We start from the raw sequence: 19,547 nt of genomic DNA on the forward strand, positions 1-19,547 counted from the left end.
GAAAATGGGCTCTGAAATGGAGAGTTAGGACCAAGGAAACCAACCCCAGTTAGTCACATTACACAACTGTAAGCATTAACATGAGATAGAAGTGGAATGAGGCAGGGTAAGCAAACATTCCTGTACATACATGGTCCAGAGAAACGTTCCCTTGTGTACACAGGGAGACCTGAACGCAATGCCCTCTGTAGCACCATCTGTAATGGTGACAAAAACTGAACAAGTTGTGCTTTAATAGTGAAATGGAAAATAAAAATTTTTAAAGGTCTCTGCTTTTTTTTTTTTAACGTCTTTATTGGAGTATAATTGCTTTACAATGGTGTGTTAGTTTCTGCTGTATAACAAAGTGAATCAGCTATATACATATGTATATCCCCATATCCCCTCCCTCTTGCATCTCCCTCCCACCCTCCTTGTGCTATGCAGCTGCTTCCCACTAGCTATCTATTTTACATTTGGTAGTGTATATATGTCACTGTTACTCCCTTACTTCATCCCAGCTTACCCTTCCCCCTCCCCGTATGCTCAAGTCCACTCTCTCTACAACTGTGTCTTTATTCCTGTCCTGCCCCTAAGTTCATCAGAACCATTTTTTTTAGATTCCATATAAATGTGTCAGCATACGGTATTTGTTTTTCTCTTTCTGACTTACTTCACTCTGTATGACAGACTCTAGGTCCATTCACCTCACTACAAATAACTCAATTTCATTTCATTCTGTGGCTAAGTAATATTCCATTGTATATATGTTCAACATCTTCTTTATCCATTCATCTGTCAGTGGACACTTAGGTTGCTTCCATGTCCTGGCTATTGTAAATAGTGCTGCAATGAACATTGTGGTACATGACTCTTTTTTTTTTTTCTTTTTTTTTGTGCGGTACGCGGGCCTCTCACTGTTGCGGCCTCTCCCGTTGCGGAGTACAGGCTCCGGACGCGCAGGCTCAGTGGCCATGGCTCACGGGCCTAGCCGCTCCGTGGCATGTGGGATCTTCCTGGACCGGGGCACAAACCCATATCCCCTGCATCGGCAGGCAGACTCTCAACCACCGCACCACCAAGGAAGCCCACATGACTCTTTTTGAATTATGGTTTTCTCAGGGTATATGCCCAGTAATGGGATTGCTAGGTCATATGGTAGTTCTATTTTTAGTTTTTTAAGGAACCTCTATACCGTTCTCCATAGTGGCTGTATCAATTTACATCCCCACCAACAATGCAAGAAGTTTCCCTTTTCTCCACACCCTCTCCAGCATTTATCGTTTGCAGATTTTTTTTTTTTTTTTTAAAGAAGATGTTGGGGGTAGGAGTTTATTAACTTATTTATTTTTGCTGTGTTGGGTCTTCGTTTCTGTGCCAGGGCTTTCTCTAGTTGTGGCAAGTGGGGGCCACTCTTCATCGCGGTGCGCAGGCCTCTCACTATCGCGGCCTCTCGTTTGCGGAGCACAGGCTCCAGACGCGCAAGCTCAGTAGTTGTGGCTCACAGGCCCAGCCGCTCCGCGGCATGTGGGATCCTCCCAGACCAGGGCTCGAACCCGTGTCCCCTGCATTAGCAGGCAGATTCTCAACCACTGCGCCACCAGGGAAGCCCCTGTTTGCAGATTTTTTGATGATGTCCATTCTGACTGGTGTGAGGTGATACCTCATTGTAGTTTTCATTCGCATTTCTCTAATGATTAGTGATGTTGAGCATCTTTTCATGTGTTTGTTGGCAGTCTGTATATCTTCTCTGGAGAAGTGTCTAATTAGGTTTTCTGCCCATTTTTGGGTTGGGTTGTTTTTTTGATATTGAGCTGCATGAGCTGCTTGTATATTCTGGAGATTAACCCTTTGTCAGTTGTTTCATTTGCAAATATTTTCTCCCAGTCTGAGGGTTGTCTTTTCATCTTGTTTATGGTTTCCTTTACTGTGCAAAAGCTTTTAAGTTTCATTAGGTCCCATTTGTTTATTTTTGTTTTTATTTCCATTATCTCTAGGAGGTGGGTCAAAAAGGATCTTGCCGTGATTTATGTCATACAGTATTCTGCCTATGTTTTCCTCTAAGTTTTATGGTGTCTGGCCTTACATTTAGGTCTTTAATCCATTTTGAGTTTATTTTTGTGTATGGTGTTAGGAAGTGTTCTAATTTCATTCTTTTACATGTAGCTGTCCAGTTTTCCAAGCACCACTTATTGAAGAGGCTGTTTTTTATCCATTGTATATTCTTCCCTCCTTTATCAAAGATAAGGTGACCATATGTACGTGGGTTTATCTCTGGGCTTTCTCTCCTGTTCCATTGAGCTATCTTTCTGTTTTTGTGCCAGTACCATACTGTCTTGATTACTGTAGCTCTGTAGTATAGTCTGAAGTCTGGGAGCCTGATTCCTCCAGCTCCGTCTTTCTTTCTCAAGATTTCTGCTCTACTTATTAGTAGACCAATGATTTTATACGCAAGTAGTCAGTAATTAATATCAGGATAGTGAAACATATGTGTATATATTCACTTTAAAAGAAATTTTTACAAGTCTAACAAATATTGTAAAAATACTTTCAGTGAGGTGTTTGTTTCATTATCCAGCAGAAAATGAAGTATTAAATTATAAAAGTAGTTTTATAATGAAATATACGTTATTAAATATCACTTCAGGTGATTTGGAAAAGTTCATTTCACGGAGAAAATTAGTTTTGATAAGACTTTTTTAATTGGAAAAAAATGGTTGAGTTGATTATAACTGTACTCTTACTTAGTAATGTTTGCATTGCATGTTCCTCATCCAGAGAGCCTCTACTTTTCATATTCGTAAAATAAACTGTGCAAGACCCATGGAGGGAAACAAATCACACTCAGAGAAGTACCACAGGTAAGTGTTCATGTTGTCAGAACTCTATCATACAGAGATAATTCTTCTGGATTTCAATGCTTCTTGGATTAGCCATTTAAATCTCTAAACATAAACAGATTAAAGAAGTCCTAGGCATTTCTATGATTAGCATGCTGCCTCTGAGTAAGAAGATTATGTTTTTAAAGTAATGGTTTTGAAAAAGATTTGGTAGGACACTGGCCCAAAAGTTACAAGGAAAAGCTTCCAGTCACAGCTCTGTCACTGACCAGATATGGGACCACAGTCAAGTCAATTACACTTCAATTTTGAATTGCTTAAGTATGTGCAGTTTAGAAGGTCAGATGGATTAACTTCTAAGTTTTCTCACAATGTAAAACAAATGCTATTATCAAAAACTCACTAATGAATTAAAGGATGCAAGGCAAAATTTATCTCAGTTCAAAGACAAGCTCAAAATACTTCAGAAACCTTGAAGCGCTTTTTCAATATACAAAATTAGATAATGGCAACCAGATTTATCCAACTAAAAGAAAAATGTATCAGGACATGCTAATTAAATATTTTTCCCATTCTCACGAGAAACAATTCCTATCAGAACAAGAGAAAACACCCTCCTTGAAACTCCTACAGTTTTAAGTTGTAAACTATTTAAACTAATAGAGACAATATTTCTCAATTTATACCAAATACTTACATACAACTCTATCTACATATAATGCCCTCACAAAACTGGCTCCATCTCATAATTCAGGATTCTTCTTAAAGGTCACCATTTCGGGTGCCCCTCATAACCCATTACGCTGTAGCTCAGAACATCCCACATCCATAACAGCACGCAAAGCTGCAATGGCCAATAAACCTTCGTGCAATAACAGAAACATTCCATGTCTACATTGTTCAACACAGTATCCACCACATGCATGTGACTATCCAGCGCTTGAAGTATGGCTGGTGCAACTGAAGAAATAAATATACATATGTATATGTATACCCACACACACACAAAATTTACTTTAAGGAACTAGTTTTATTATTTTTTATTGAAGTATAATTGATGTACAATATTATATAAGTTACAAGTGTACAATATAGTGATTCACCATTTTTAAAGGTTATACTCCACATATAGTTATTATAAAACATTGGCTATATTCCCTGTGTTGTACAATATATCCTTGTAACTTATTTTATACAAATTACTTTGTACTTCTTAATCCCTTACCCCTATCTTGCCTCTCCTCCATCCCTCTTAATGCTGATAACCACTAGTTTCTTCTCTATGAGGCTGCTTCTTTTGTTATATTCACTAGTTTATTTTTCAGATGCCACATATAAGTGGTATCATACAGTATTTGTCTATCTCTATTTCACTTAGCATAATGCCCTCCAAGTCCATCTACGTTGCTGCAAATGGCAAAATCTGGTTCTTTTTTATGGCTGAGTAGTATTCCATTGTATATATGTACCACACCTTCTTTGTCCATTCATCTGTTGATGGACATTTAGGATGTTTCCATGTCTTGGCTATTGTGAAGAGTGCTGCTATGAACATTGAGGTGCATTATCTTCTCAAATTAGTGTTTTTGTTTCTTTCAAATATATACCCAGGAAAGAAATTGCTGGGTCATAGGGTAGTTCTATTTTTAGTTTTTTGAGAAATATGGAACTAGTTTTAAATTTAAATTTAAATAACCACATGGGGCTTCCCTGGTGGTACAGTGGTTAAGAATCCGCCTGCCAATGCAGGGGACATGGGTTCGACCCCTGGTCCGGGAAGATCCCACATGTCGCAGAGCAACTAAGCCCGTGTGCCACAACTACTGAGCCTGCGCTCTAGAGCCCGTGAGCCACAACTACTGAAGCCTGCACGCCTAGAACCTGTGCTCTGCAACAAGAGGAGCCACCACAATGAGAAGCCTGCACCCCGCAACAAAGAGTAGCCCCCGCTCACTGCAACTGGAGAAAGCCCGCGTGCAGCAGCGAAGACCCAATGCAGCCAAAAGTTAAATAAATGAATAAATAAATTTAAATAAATAAATAACCACATGCAGCTAGTGGCTACTGTATTAGAGCAGATTTAAAATGTTAGTTACTTCTTTGTGTGTTTAATAAAACATACTATTTATTATCCATCTCCCCCACTAGCCCACAAGGTCCATGAAGGCAGGGCTGCAAGCACTAAGACAGTACCTGGCATGGTCCCTCAATAAATGTTTGTTGAATGAATATAGTATCAACATCAAAACAAAGTAACTAAACACATTAGTAGAAAACGGGTGGGTAAAAATATGACTGAACAAAGGTAAACAAAATTGGAGCAGGATTTTCAACGTAAATATCAAAGCAGAGTTTAAGGCTAAAATCATTAAATGAGGAAAAGATTGTTTGAGAACTAAAAACGGTATGACCTACAAAAGATGTAAGTTGTGAGTCGTTACAAACCATATTAATAAAGAATAAAAAGTAAGCCCAATAGTAGTGGGAAACTCCAATCTACCTCTCTCCCAAGCACAGCAAGAAAGCCACAGTGAATACAAACATACAAGCATCATAGTAACAGATGTATATATCAAGCTCTACGATCTAAACTCTGACCACACTTACTCAGTGGGAGGCTGTCTAGGATGGTGTTCAGGACTCTGGAATGAAATGTCCTGAGGCCAGTCTTGGCCCCATGGTCGGGGCAGCGGGGGGTGGATGGAGGAACCCTGGGTTAGTTACTCCTCCTTCACGTGCCTGATGACTTCATGTTAACTAGGACTAACAACAATATGTACCTCACCAAGTTACTCAAAGAGTCAAAGGAAATAATCCGTGTGAAGAAATTACCATGGTGTCTAACATTTAATATGTGTTGAATGGGCTAGCTATGATTACCACATTATCTGCTACATTCATGACATTTTTTAATGATTTTTTATTAGAGCACAAAGATAAATTCATAGAATTCCCAAAGGCAGAAATTATACAGGACATATGATGATATAATAAAAGTGAAATAACAAACATAAACCAAAAAGCCTAAACATTTGTAAATTTAGAAGCACTTCTGTATAGCTTAGACAGCAAATGAAAAATAAAAATGCCCATTAATCACAATCATGTAAATAACACAAATCAATAGACTATCATACAGAGTGAAGTCAGAAAGAGAAAAACAAATATCATATATTAACGCATATATGTAGAATTTAGAAAAATGATACAGATGAACCGGTTTGCAAGGCAGAAATAGAGACACAGATGTAGAGAACAAACGCATGGACACCAAGGGGGGAAGCAGGGGTGGGGGGATGAACTGGGAGATTGGGATTGACATATATACACTAATATGTATAAAATAACTAATAAGAACCTGCTGTATTTAAAAAAAATAAAATTAAAAAAAAAACTTTACGATAGCAGACAGGACACTGACACCCACTTTTCTGTTCCCTCAAGAGTCTGCTAAAAGAAAAAAATTTATAATTAAATAACTGGAGACAGAAAGAAGGGCTGAAAGTAGACCAGAATGTTTGAGGAAATCCTAGATGACACACTTAGATGGAATTAGACAGAAAATGGAGAGAAGAAATTCCTGTCTAAGAACCACAGGTAAAGACAGGTCTTCCCAACAAGCCTCAGAGGCTTGGAATAAAGTAAAACAGAAAGCAAGGATTAGTCATACACAATCATCAGATTAGAGAACTTCACAATGAACAGGTGAGCCAATTAGGTCCTGCCTCCTTCCCATCTCCCTCCCTGATACACAGAATAAACCCTCGGTCCTGGCCTCCAGGGTAAAAATGTAAAATTATCCCTGCAATGAGCAATCTATTCTGGGGTGGGATACAAGTATGGATGTGGAAAACAGAGAGTGGTCCTCCACACCAGATACTAGAGCAAGGAAAGAGGTTAATGGAAGAAAGCCAGCCCCACCCCAAAGAAAAACCCAACCTGGAAACTGAAGAGGCCTCCAGCCTGCCTACCTGCTCTTCAGCTAGGTGGGCTCCCAACATACAAGTCAACTAGTCAACAGGCATCATCCACTCACAGGCCAGCCCTTTAAAGAAGACGTTGTTGGAGAAAAAGACTAAGAGAACCACAGGGGAAATGTGTACTGCCAGCTTCTATGCTGATCAATTTAACCATTTATTCATAATATAAACTAAGTACCAAAGATCACCAAGCATTTGAGGAACCAACAGCATTAAAAAGCAGGACCATGATGAAAACGAAGTGACCCACAGGTTAAAAAGAATAAAATTTTTATAATCCTAATGTTTAACCTTAAATACCAGTCACAATATTTAACCCTAAATTCTTTTCCAAAACAGAATTTTTATAATCCTATAATTTATCCTCAAATTCAAAAGTACATTTTAAATCAAATATAGGCAGCTAGGAAAAAGGACCAATCAGAGAACAAATGAACAAAAACTTGAAAATATGATTGTTGAAATAAAATAGTGATTCTCAGTAAAATGAGCAAGGATAAGTATCAAGCTTGAAAACTCAAAGATAAAATCAGGGAAGAGCAGTAAAAGAGAGTTTGGCAGTTCTTCAAAAGGCTGAACACAGAATTACCATATGATCCAACAATTCCACTACTAGGTATGTACCCAAGAGAAATTAAAACATATGTTCACATAAAACCTTTATACACATGATCAGAGCAGTGTTATTCATAACAGCCAAATGTGGAAGCAACCCAAGTGTCCATTGAGAATGGATACATGAAATATGGTTTATCCATACAATGGAATATTATTCAGTCATAAAAAAGAATGAAGTGGGAATTTCCCGGTGGTCCAGTGGTTAGGACTCCCTGCTTTCACTGAAGGGGCCCAAGTTCGATCCCTGGTCAGGGAACTAATATCCCACAAGCCATGTGGCACGGCCAAAAAAAATGAAGTACTAATACATTCTACAACATGGATGAACCCTGAAAACATTACGCTAAGTGAAAAGATGCCGGTCACAAAAGATCACATTTTGTATATTTATATGAAATATTCAGAATAGGCAAATCTATAGACAGAAAGTAGGTTAGTGGTTTCCAGGGACTGAGGGGAAGAGGGTAACAGGTACGAGGTCTCACTGGGTGATGAAAAGTTCTGGAATTCGATAGTGGTGATACATGCACAACTTTGTGATTACACTAAAAACCGCTAAACTGTACAGTTTTAAAAAGTGAATTTCCATCATTTCAGGAAACTAAAAAAGAAAAATCACATGATCATATCAATATATGCAAAAAAAGCATTTGACAAATTCCAACACCCATTCATGACAAAAACTCAGTAAACTAGGAATAGAGGAAACTTCTTTAACTTGATAAAGACTATCTACAAAAAAATACAGCTAATATTATCACATTTAATGGTGATAAACTCAAAATTTTCCCACTAAAATCAGGTACAGGGACTTCCCTTGTGATCCAGTGGGTAAGACTCCATGCGCCCAATGCAGGGGGCCAGAATTCAATCCCTGGTCAGGGAACTAGATCCCACATGCATGCCACAACTAAGAGTTCTCGTGCCACAACTAAGAAGCCCACATGCTGCAACTAAGAAGCCCTCGTGCTGCAACTAAGGAGCCCACGTGCTGCAACTAAGACCTGGTGCCATCAAAATAAATAAATAATATGTAAGGGAAAAAAAAAGATCAGGTACAAGACAAGGACATCACCTCTTACCACTATTCCTTTTGAATATCACACTGAAAGCTCCAGGTAATGCAATAAGACAAGAAAAGGAAACAAAAGGCATACAGATTGGGAAGGAAGAAATAAAACTGTTTGCAAATGGTATGACTGTCTATACAGAAAATCCTGAAGAATTAAGAACAACAAAAAAACCTCCTGGAACTATTAAGTGATTACAGCAAGGTGCAGGATACAAGGTTAATATATAAAAGTCTTACCAGCAATAAACTTGTAGAATTTGAAATTAAAAACACAATACCATTTACATTAGCACCCAATAAGTGAAATACGTAGGAACAAATCTAATAAAATATGTATAATATCCATATGAGGAAAACTACAAAGCTCTATTGAACAAAATCAAAGAAGTAAAGAAGTGGAGAGGTATTCCATGTTCATGAATAAGACTCAATATTGTCCTGATGTCAAATTCTTCCCAAATTGATCTGCAGATTCGATGTGATTCCAACCAAAATCCCAGCAAGTTATTTAGTGGATACTGACAAACTTATTCCAAGGTTTATATGGAGAGGCAAAAGATCCAGAATAGCCAACAATACTGGAGAAGAGCAACAAAGTTGGAGGACTGATGCTACCTGACTTCAAGACTTACTACAAAGCGACAGTTATCAAGACAGTGTGGTACTGGCAAAAGAACAAATAGATCAGTGGAACAGAATAGAGAGCCCAGAAATAGACTCACATAATCGAATGATCTTTGACAAAGGAGCAAAGGCAATACAATGGAGCAACGAATGGTACTGGAATAACTGGACATCTACAAGAAAAAAAATGAATTTAGACACAGACCTTACACCCGCTCACAAAACTTCAACTCAAAACAGATCACAGACCTAAGTGTAAAATGCAAAACTATAAAACTCCTAGAAGATAACATAGAAAACCTAGATGACCTTGGGTGTAGCAATGACTTTTTATATACAACATCAAAGGCATGATCCATGAAAGAAATAATTGATAAGCTGGACTTCATTAAAATTAATAATTTCTGCTGTGCAAAAGAAATGTTGAGAATGAGAAGATATGCCACAGGCTGGAAAAGAATATTTGCAAAAGACCCATCTGATAAAAAACTGTTTTCCAAAATATACAAAGACCTCTTGAAACTCAACAATAAGAAAACAACTTGATGAAAAAATGGGCCAAAGACTTGAACAGACACCTCACCAAAGAGGATATACAGATGGCAAATAAGCATATGAGAAAATACTCCACACCATATGTCATCAGGGAAATGCAAGTTAAAACAACAAGATATCACTACACACCTATCAAAATAGCCAAAATCCAGAACACTGGAAATACCAAATGCTGGCAAGATGTGAAGCAACAGAACTCTCATTCACTGTTGATGAGAATACAAAATGGTACAGTCACTTTATAAGACAGTTTGGTGATTCTTACAAAACTAAATATACTCTTACCACACAATCCAGCAATCAGGCTCCTCAGTATTTACCCAAAGGAGAAGAAAGCATATGTCCACATGGATGTTAACAGCAGCTTTACTCATAATTGTCAAAATTTGGAAGCAATCAAGATGTGTTTCAGTATGTGAATGGTCAAATAAACCGTGGTACCTGCAGACAATGGGATACTTGGCACTAAAAAGAATGAGCTATCAAGCCATGATAAGACATGGAGGAACCTTAAATGAATGTTAAGAAGTAAAAGAAGCCAATATGAGAAAACTACATACTTTATGATTCCAACTACATGACATTCTGGAAAAGGAGAAACTATGAAGGTAATAAAAAGTTCAGTGGTTGTCAGAGGGATGAATAGGCAGAACACAGTAGATTTTGGGGGCAGTGGAGATACTCTATATGATACCACAGTGATGGATACACATCATTATACATTTGTCCAAACCCACAGAATGTACAACACTAAGATGGAATTGTAATGTAAAGTATAGACTTTGGATGATTTTGATGTGTCAATTTAGGATGTACCACTCTGGTGGGGGATACTGATAATTGGAGAGGCGATGCATATGTGGGGGCAGAGGTATGTGGGAAATCTCTGTTCCATCCCCTTAATTTGCAGTGAGCCTAAAACTACTCTAAAAAATAAACTCAACAAAAACCAAGAAGAGGTGAATTTTTTTGATATGTGAATTGTATCTCAATAAAAGAGTGAGAAAGCAAAAGAAAATTAAGTCAAGAGACACTAAATTTGGGCTTCCCTGGTGGCACAATGGTTAAGAATCCACCTGCCAATGCAGGGGGCACGGGTTCGAGCCCTGGTCCGGGAAGATCCCACATGCCGCGGAGCAACTAAGCCTGTGTGCCACAACTACTGAGCCTGTGCTTTAGGGCTCATGTGCCACAACTACTGAGCCCACATGCCACAACTACTGAAGCCCGTGTGCCTAGAGCCCATGCTCCACAACAAGAGAAGACACTGCAATGAGAAGCCCGTGCACCACAACGAAGAGTAGCGTCCACTCGCCGCAACTAGAGAAAGCCCACACACAGCAACAAAGACCCAACACAGCCAAAAATAAAAATAAATAAATAAATAAATAAATAAATAAATAAATAAGCAAGCAAAAAAAAAAAAAAGAGAGAGAGGGAGACACAAAATCCCACACCCATCCTACAGGAGTTTCAGGAGCAGAAAAAGGATGAAATAGAGATGAGGAAATCGTAAGGCAATAGGAAAGCGAAAGAAAGGCTGCAGCATTTAACAAACCGACTGGCAAAGCAAATTAGTAAAAAGGGATACCTAGACACATTCTAGTAAAAGTTTGCCAGCCTGGAATATAAAGAAAAATTCTTTTTTCACTGAAAAACAAAATCAAACTGGTCACATATAAGAGGAAGAAAAAGTCAGGTTGGCCCCTGAGTCTTCCAGAGCTGAAGCCAGCACATGAGAGAGTGAGCAACAAAGCAGCATGGCACAGAGGTGAGTGTGGCCTGAAGGTGCAAGAAGGTCTCATTCAGCCTGCTATGCCTGAGCCCCAAAACCATAGGCAGAAAGCTTCAAGGAAGGAGGAACTCCAAAAGCAGAGCCTCTGAGAGATAGTCTACTTAAAAAACAAAAAACAAAACAAAAAACTACCAAATAATGAAATCCCATCAACCAAGAAGTGAAGTAATTCACAAATGGAGAAACTGTATTTTAAAAATTGACGATGAGCATTTACTTTATTAAAGTATCAAACTATACTAAAAATTAGAAAAATCCTTCCTAGAATATAAATATCAAAGGACCCTAAAATAAACCTGAGAAAGAACAAAGTTGAAATCACATATTCTGATTTCAAAACGTACTACAAAGCTATGGTAATCGAGACACTGTGATACTCACATAAAGACAGATTTATAAACCAAGGGAACAGAGAGCCCAGAAACAAACCCTCAGCATATATAGTCAAATGATTATCAACAGAGTGCCAATACCGTTTAATGGGGAGAGGACAGCCTTTTCAACAAATGGTGCTGGGAAAACTGGATATAGACATAACAAAAGAATGAAACTGGACTCTTACCTAACACTGTATAAAAAAAACTAACTCAAAATGGATCAAAAACCTAAATGTGGGCTTCCCTTGTGGCGCAGTGGTTGAGAGTTCGCCTGCCGATGCAGGGGACACAGGTTTGTGCCCCGGTCCGGGAGGATCCCGCATGCCGCGGAGCGGCTGGGCCCGTGAGCCATGGCCGCTGAGCCTGCGCGTCCAGAGCCTGTGCTCCGCAACGGGAGAGGCCACAACAGTGAGAGGCTCGCGTACAGCAAAAAAATAAAAAAATAAAAATAAAAAACCTAAACGTAAGAGTTAAAACTATAAAACCCTTAGAAAAAAACAAATGAAAAGATTTATGAAATTGGTTTTGCAGTGATTTCTTAGATAGAACACTAAAAGCACAGGCAACAAAAGAAAAAATGAAAAACTAGGTTTCATCACAACTTAAAACTTCATGCAAAGGGCACTATCAGGGTAAAAAGGCAACCCACAGAATGCAAGAAAATATTTGTCAGTCATATACCTAATATGTCATTAATATCTAGAATACATATAGAACTCCCATAAATAAACAACACAAAACAACCCAATTAGAAAATGGGCAAAGGACCTGAACAGACATTTCTCCAAAAAAGGTAAATAATGGTGCTCAACATTACTAATTAGTGAAATGCAAATCAAAACCGCAATGACATGTAACTTCATACCCATTAGGAGAGCTACTATTTTTAAAAAATTGAAAAAGATAAGGGTTGAAGAGGATGTGGCGAAATTGGAACCCTCATGCATTGCTGGTGGAAATGTAAAATGGTGCAGCCACTGTGCAAAACAGTTATGATGGTATCTCAAGAAGTTGAACATAACATTATCAAATAATCCAGCAATTCCACTCCTAGCTATATACACAAAAGAACTGAAAGCAGGGACTCAGTTATTTTTGCACCAGTGCTCATAGCAGCACTACTTGCAACAGCCAAAGGTAGAAGCAACCCAAGTGTCCATCAACAAATGAAAAGATAAACTGTGGCATATACATATATGGAATATTATTCAGCCTTTAAAAAGAATGACAGTCTGATACATGCTACAACACAGATGAACTCTGAAAACATTAAGGTAAGTGAAATAAGCCAGACACAAAAGGACAAATGTATGATCCCACTTATATTAGGTACCTACAACAGGGAAATTCATAGAAACAAAGAGTAAAACAAAGGTTTTCAGGGACTGGGATGAGGAGGGATGGGAGTTATTGGTTAATGGGGAAGAGCTTCTGTTCGGAATAATGAAAAAGTTCTGGAAATTGACAGTGATCGTGGTTGCACAACATACGTATCGCAATATACGTAATGCCACTGAATTATACACTTAAAATGGCTAAAATGGTAAATTTTGTTATATTTTATAATTAATAAAATTTTTTAATTAAAATATTATGCATTATCTGTGAATTATACCTCAATAAAGTTGATTGGCAAAGGCTATAAAATTTGATAAGTATTCACTGTTCAAACTTCTAACAAAACGGCATTTTTTACACACACTGACTGGGAACGCATGTTGATATCATGTTTCTACAGAGCATTTCAGCAATTTATCAGAAGTCACAAAAATATCTATTGCTCTCTACCCATTCGTTCTAATTCTACAAATCCACCCTTAGGGGAGAAAGCAAAAATAGGTATGAAGATTTAAGCACAAAATGTTCATCAATATATTATTTACAATATTATAATACCATCCAAAAATAGGGAAGGGTAAATAAAATGATCAAATATTCATAGCATATAAAAAGAGTCATACCATAAAAAAACTTAGACAAATAATTAGTTACATTAAAAGAATACATGTTATAAAGTGGAGAAACATACAAAATTATGTTATTTTATTTTATTTTTCTATATGCTGAACAAAGCCAAGGAATAAACATACATAATTCAACAGTGATTGTCCCCCAGCTAAGTTAAAGACCCTTATCATATGCTATCAAGGTGATATGACCCAGGACAGAGAAGGCCTCGCTGGAAGAAGTAGTATTTGAATGGAGAAAGAGAGTAAAAGAAAGCTCCAAGCATAGGGCTTATCTATCCATATTTTCCTCAAATTAGAACTATTTTACAATTAAACTTAAATCTAAAAAATGGAAAAAAATAGTAGTACCTGGAAAGGATTAAGAATGTCTGTTTTTTAAAAATCAGCAGAGGGCACCCTATTCAAGGATATAATTTGTTTTAGCTGAAGTGCTAAGATTTTTTTGTTGGTTTCTTTTACAGTGAGCATACCACAATCCTTCTCAAAGTTTAACATGCCCAAAAATGATCTAAAAATCCTATTTTGTAACACCAGATTTTACCTTGGGAGAGTAACATTAGAAGATGCATAGGAATAATTATCCAAAAAAGCATTTTGTGAACACCTATTGTTTCCCCTATATTTTGGCAGCATGGAAGAATAATTACTATCCTACCACTGACACATTTTACAAAACCCCTTCACATTCAAGTTTTCACAAGCTTCTCAACAATAATACAAGATAAGTAGGATTGATAACACCAACTTCCAAACCCCCAAAATACACTAAGTACCCACTAAGAACCAGGCACCGGGCAAGGTATTTCATACACCTACTTCATTCAAAATTTAATTGTAAAGAAGATATATAACTGAATCACTTTGCTGTATACCTGAAACTAACAACATTGTAAATCAACTATACTTCAATTTAAAAAAATTTGATTGTTAACCAAAAATCTATGAAGTTGATACACTATCCCCATTTTACAGATGAGTAAACTGACACTCAGCAGTTATAATAATTTGCCTGGGGGCAGATTTGTGATCTACACCCACATCTGTCTGAATCCAAAGCACTTTCATCATCCCACAAACAGTCCCCCAGAAGCTGAGACTCAGAAAGAGGTAATCATCTGACCAAGTCTCATTGGCAACCAGAGCACAGAGCCTTCTTACACTTTAATGAGCTTTTCACCAAGTATGCTGCCCCCATATAAGCAAGTACACATCCTTCCATCAGGAGTTTACAGAACACAATCTCATTAGATTTTGTAAACCATCTTAAGGAAAGATAAAGTGGCAAGGGAAAATGTCTTAGAAGCGTAACTAAATTAAAACACAGGGATAATTGTAAAGTATTTGATAAAGAATATTCAAAAGAGTAACCATTAATAAAGCTTCCAGATGTAGTTTACATAACCTTGTAATTATATTTATAATATTAGGATAAGGACTATTTTGAAATCTTTTTAAATGGACAACTGGGATGCCTATAGAAAGTGCTATGATTCAGGGTCATTATTACTTTAGACTATTTCGTGATAAGTATTTAGGACTATGTGCTTTTGATAAATATGTATGTTTTAACTACTTAATAAAATAATAATTTATTAAGATATAAATATTACTTACCTATCCCAGTTTGGAGCTATTCGCAAATGCTGGGTTAGCAATTGGAACTAGAAAAAAAAAAAATTAAGATGTATTTCATTCATGAAATGACACAGAAAGTGACCACTAAGTTAACAAATCAAACCTGCACCAAGGAAATTAATTATATTCAGTGTTTTTGCATCTTTGTAAATATAAGATAAAAATAAAAACTAAGAACGCTCAGTTTCTCCAACTCAATTATATTCCCTAAATATGCCTCTGCCCCTCACCCCACAAACACACATCAAGTACCAAATAAGGAACTGTAATACTATCCTGGAAGAAAATGAACTTAAATTTTTTCAAGCCAGTTCCCAAACAAAGGCCCACAAGGGAAAATGCCCCAGACCACTGTAACTCCTTTCTGAGGATGACTTCAAAAGCTCTGCCAGGGCTTCCCTGGTGGCGCAGTGGTTGAGAGTCCACCTGCCGATGCAAGGGACACAGGTTCATGCCCCAGTCCGGGAGGATCCCACATGCCGCGGAGCGGCTAGGCCCGTGAGCCATGGCCGCTGAGCCTGCGCGTCCGGAGCCTGTGCTCCGCAACAGCAGAGGCCACAACAGTGAGAGGCCCACGTACAGCAAAAAAAAAAAAAAAAAAAAAAAAAAAAAGCTCTGCCAAATTCCCATGGTTTCATCGATGAATCAAGACGGTCCAAGAAATATCTCCAGGGGAGGAAGGAAAAAGAAAAGTCTTAGAGACTCAGTTCCCCGTTCAGTGTCACATCGGAAACCTTGGAATTTACCAGGAAGACCCAGTAAAAAGAGCCCCTATTCCACGTGGGCAGCTCACTCCAGCAGCTGATGAAAAGACCTCTGTCTTATGATTTCACAGATGAAAAATACCTTACAACTACTACAAGTTAACGTAAAATGCAAGCTGAGTGTTACCAAAGCAGTTGTTCAAAATCACTGTCGATTCAACTGCTTTTAGATCTAAGCATTAAACAGAGGACAATTCTGGCAAACCTATCATCTTGATGAGTCACTTTTTTTCACTGAAATTAAATCGTATTAGTATTTTAGTGCTTGTTTTAATCTCTACAGAAATAAAAGTTATGTGCAGAAGGAGAGCTGCAAGCCCGTGATAGGAGTCTTTACTTCACGACTTAACTACATACCAGGGGTGAGTGGAGGAGCCTGGTTGCCACCTCCCTGTGCCCGGCCACCACGCACAAGTAGCAGAGGAGATTCAGCTTGGCTCGGGAGGCCCCTGTGCTCTTCTCGGGGGAGTCGATCTGTGAGCACACTTGTTGCAAAAAGTCATTCCAATCTTGGTCTTTTAGAAATACTAACTTATCCACTGCAGAGGAAAGAAAATATTAAAAGTGAGGATCATGTGAAAAAGGACTGCTGAGAACATTACAAGAGGAATAAAATGGAACACAGAATTTTAATACCTAAGGTGAGGGCACACAGAAAATTATAACTTTACACTGTCAAAACCAAAAATACTCCAAAGACGTCACTACTTTTATTTGCTCTTCTATGTTCATCTCTTTTTCTCCCCATGGAGACATTCTGAACTATGTCAATGTAAACCTATGCTTAAAAAAAGAAGGTAGATGCTTAAATTTAGGAGAATATTCTTGCAACCAAGAACATAACAAAATGCAAACTTAAATAAAACTGTACTATGGAAAGAACAAGATACCCTTTGCATAAATAAAGCAACCTAGCCTTAAAGTACTGGAAAAGCCAAAATTTCTACAGATGTTATAAGGTCCCAGTGAAATTACTAGTAAACATAACTAGGTTAATACAAAGCTGAAATCATCTGGGAGTCCCACCTCCAAACCCCTATACAAACAAAAGACAAAAACTGGGAAATGAAATGCCAGCTAAAATTAACATAGTTTCACCTAATCTCTATATTTAAACAAAATCAGCTATAACAATAATTTCCTAAAATAATTCAACGTAAAGGCGGAAAGGGACGGAATATTATTTTGAGATAATTTTCCTCTAAGTTTTCATAAATAGTGCTTCTACTTGGAACAGTTTATTTAAATTTGAACATATGTTGTTTATTTTGAACTTATTTTGATTTGATTTCAAATCATAGATTCTACTCTAGCTATGATGAAGAATTTTTCCAGATCTAGTTTAACAGCTTAAAATATAACTTATCAAACAAAATACATCAAAATTTAAGGTATAAGAAAAATTCTTAAACTCACCCTAAGTAAGACTTTGTTAGGGGAAAGGAAATGTAACAATCAACCTTTAAGTATCTCCAGTCCTACATCAACCCCACAAAAGTGAACCATCTGACCCTGATCTCAACTGCCCTACTCCCTCAAGTAGAATCTTGATTCTTCATGTGGTTTCCAACCCTCTGTACTGGTAAGAGCACCATGAATGTTGGAAATTCAACTGGCTTGACAAGGGAAAGGACAGGAGAAGGGCCCACCCATTCAACAGGAAAACTCGCCCAGTTTCATAGGAACTTTCCCACTCACAAGAGTACTGAGCAGCCTAGACCCAGCTGAGTAAGGTCAAACGCTGGCTCAAATGGATTACAGGTTGTTTATAATTTACACAGTGTCTCAAGAATATAGCCAGTTGGCAAGAAAATACAAATTTAGCTATTCATAAATAAAATATTCCATTTGCTATTAAATTTCATATTTGTATTTGTCCACCATGAATCTATGTGCTTGATAAGCCCTTTATGATCCTACCTGAATGTGCTGGTAGATGCAATATTTTTGGATCATATTTAATTGGTGGTTGTTTCATTATCTGTGATTAAAAAAACAAAACAAAACCTTTTTAAGATGGGTATCTATCTCCTGATATGTCTCCTATATCAGATTATAAATCAATGAGGACAGAAAAGAACACTAAAATTTAACACCAAAAAGAATAAGCATTCAACAAAGCCCCTTCAGATTAAAATATACAAATATAGGTAATAATGTATAAAATAAAATCATTTCAATTGATATCTTCAATAAAATAAAGCGTCATGGAAAAGGGTCACCCTATCCTGGCTTACTCTTAGGCTAATTTACCTTTAGGTTAGAAATTTAGTTACTCAACAAATATTTATTGGATACCTGCCAGGGTGAGGCACTATGCTAAGTGCTAAGGGGGATAAAAAGACATGACCCTACTGCCAGAGAGCTGACATACTGGTTAGAAAGATAAGACAAACATCTGTGAAACAACAGAAAAACATGAAATTTAAATTAGAATGCAAAACAGGCGGGACATAATTACAGACAAAATACTTCGGAGAAAAGTTTCTAAAAAGATAGAGAATCAGAAAGGACTTTAGGTTGATGTGGTCAGGGCAGGGTTTATGGAAGACCTGGAAAGTGGCATTAGGTCTTGAAGAGTGGTTAGGACTTGATGACTGAATTGGCGAAGATACAATTTCATGAATAGGAAAGCACACGATTTCCTTGAGCAAAGTGAGGAAAGCGTATAGCAGCTGGATCCATGAGTTTTGAATAGCTGGGGTACTTCAACATGACACTTTTAATTAAAAAATTTAACTATCGAACTTCCCTGGTGGCGCAGTGGTTAAGAATCCTCCTGCCAGTGCAGGGGACACGGGTTCAAGCCCTGGTCTGGGAAGATCCCACATGCGGAGCAACTAAGCCCATGAGCCATGGTCGCTGAGCCTGCGCGTCCGGAGCCTGTGCTCCGCAACGGGAGAGGCCACAACAGTGGGAAGCCTGCATACCGCAAAAAAAAAAAAAAAAAAAAAAAAAAAAAGATAGCACAAAGCGTTCTAGAAGTTCCACTGGGAAAATGCCCTGTTACACATTAAATTTGGTATAATATACAGTTACTCTGCCAGATACCTGAATGCATAAAAAGAGATAGCTCCATTATGAAAAATAGCTGAGTAATCTATATTAAATGTTGTCTATCTAGTAAATAAACATTCATCTAAGAAGCCTTTTGTTCCAAACTATAGAAACTTCCCCAGTGAGATGAAACAGTCATAAATTAATAAAGAAAAAGACATTTTAAAAAAAGGAAGAAAATAAAAATGCATAATAGGTGGTGAAATGTGTGTTGGAGCTGGAAATCAACAGAAAACAGAGGAACTGAGAAATTAATTTCCTTTTCCAAGGAGAGTACTCAT

At 37.6% G+C, this 19,547-nt stretch overlaps 1 protein-coding gene across 2 annotated transcripts in view; it reads right to left on the reverse strand.

Moving 5' to 3' along the window:
- ULK4 (unc-51 like kinase 4) overlaps positions 1-19,547 on the reverse strand; it is a gene marked incomplete at its 5' end in the record, with an annotated part of 522,486 nt that overhangs the window by 476,944 nt on the left and 25,995 nt on the right. For both annotated transcript variants that reach the window (XM_079713313.1, XM_079713312.1), the window contains 3 exons: positions 15,425-15,471; positions 16,567-16,748; positions 18,130-18,190. In XM_079713313.1, coding sequence (XP_079569439.1) covers positions 15,425-15,471; positions 16,567-16,748; positions 18,130-18,190 — 290 coding nt within the window. The remainder of the gene's footprint in view (positions 1-15,424; positions 15,472-16,566; positions 16,749-18,129; positions 18,191-19,547) is intronic.

The sequence above is a fragment of the Hyperoodon ampullatus genome (assembly GCF_949752795.1).
Source record: "Hyperoodon ampullatus genome assembly, chromosome: 10".
NCBI lineage: Eukaryota > Metazoa > Chordata > Mammalia > Artiodactyla > Ziphiidae > Hyperoodon > Hyperoodon ampullatus.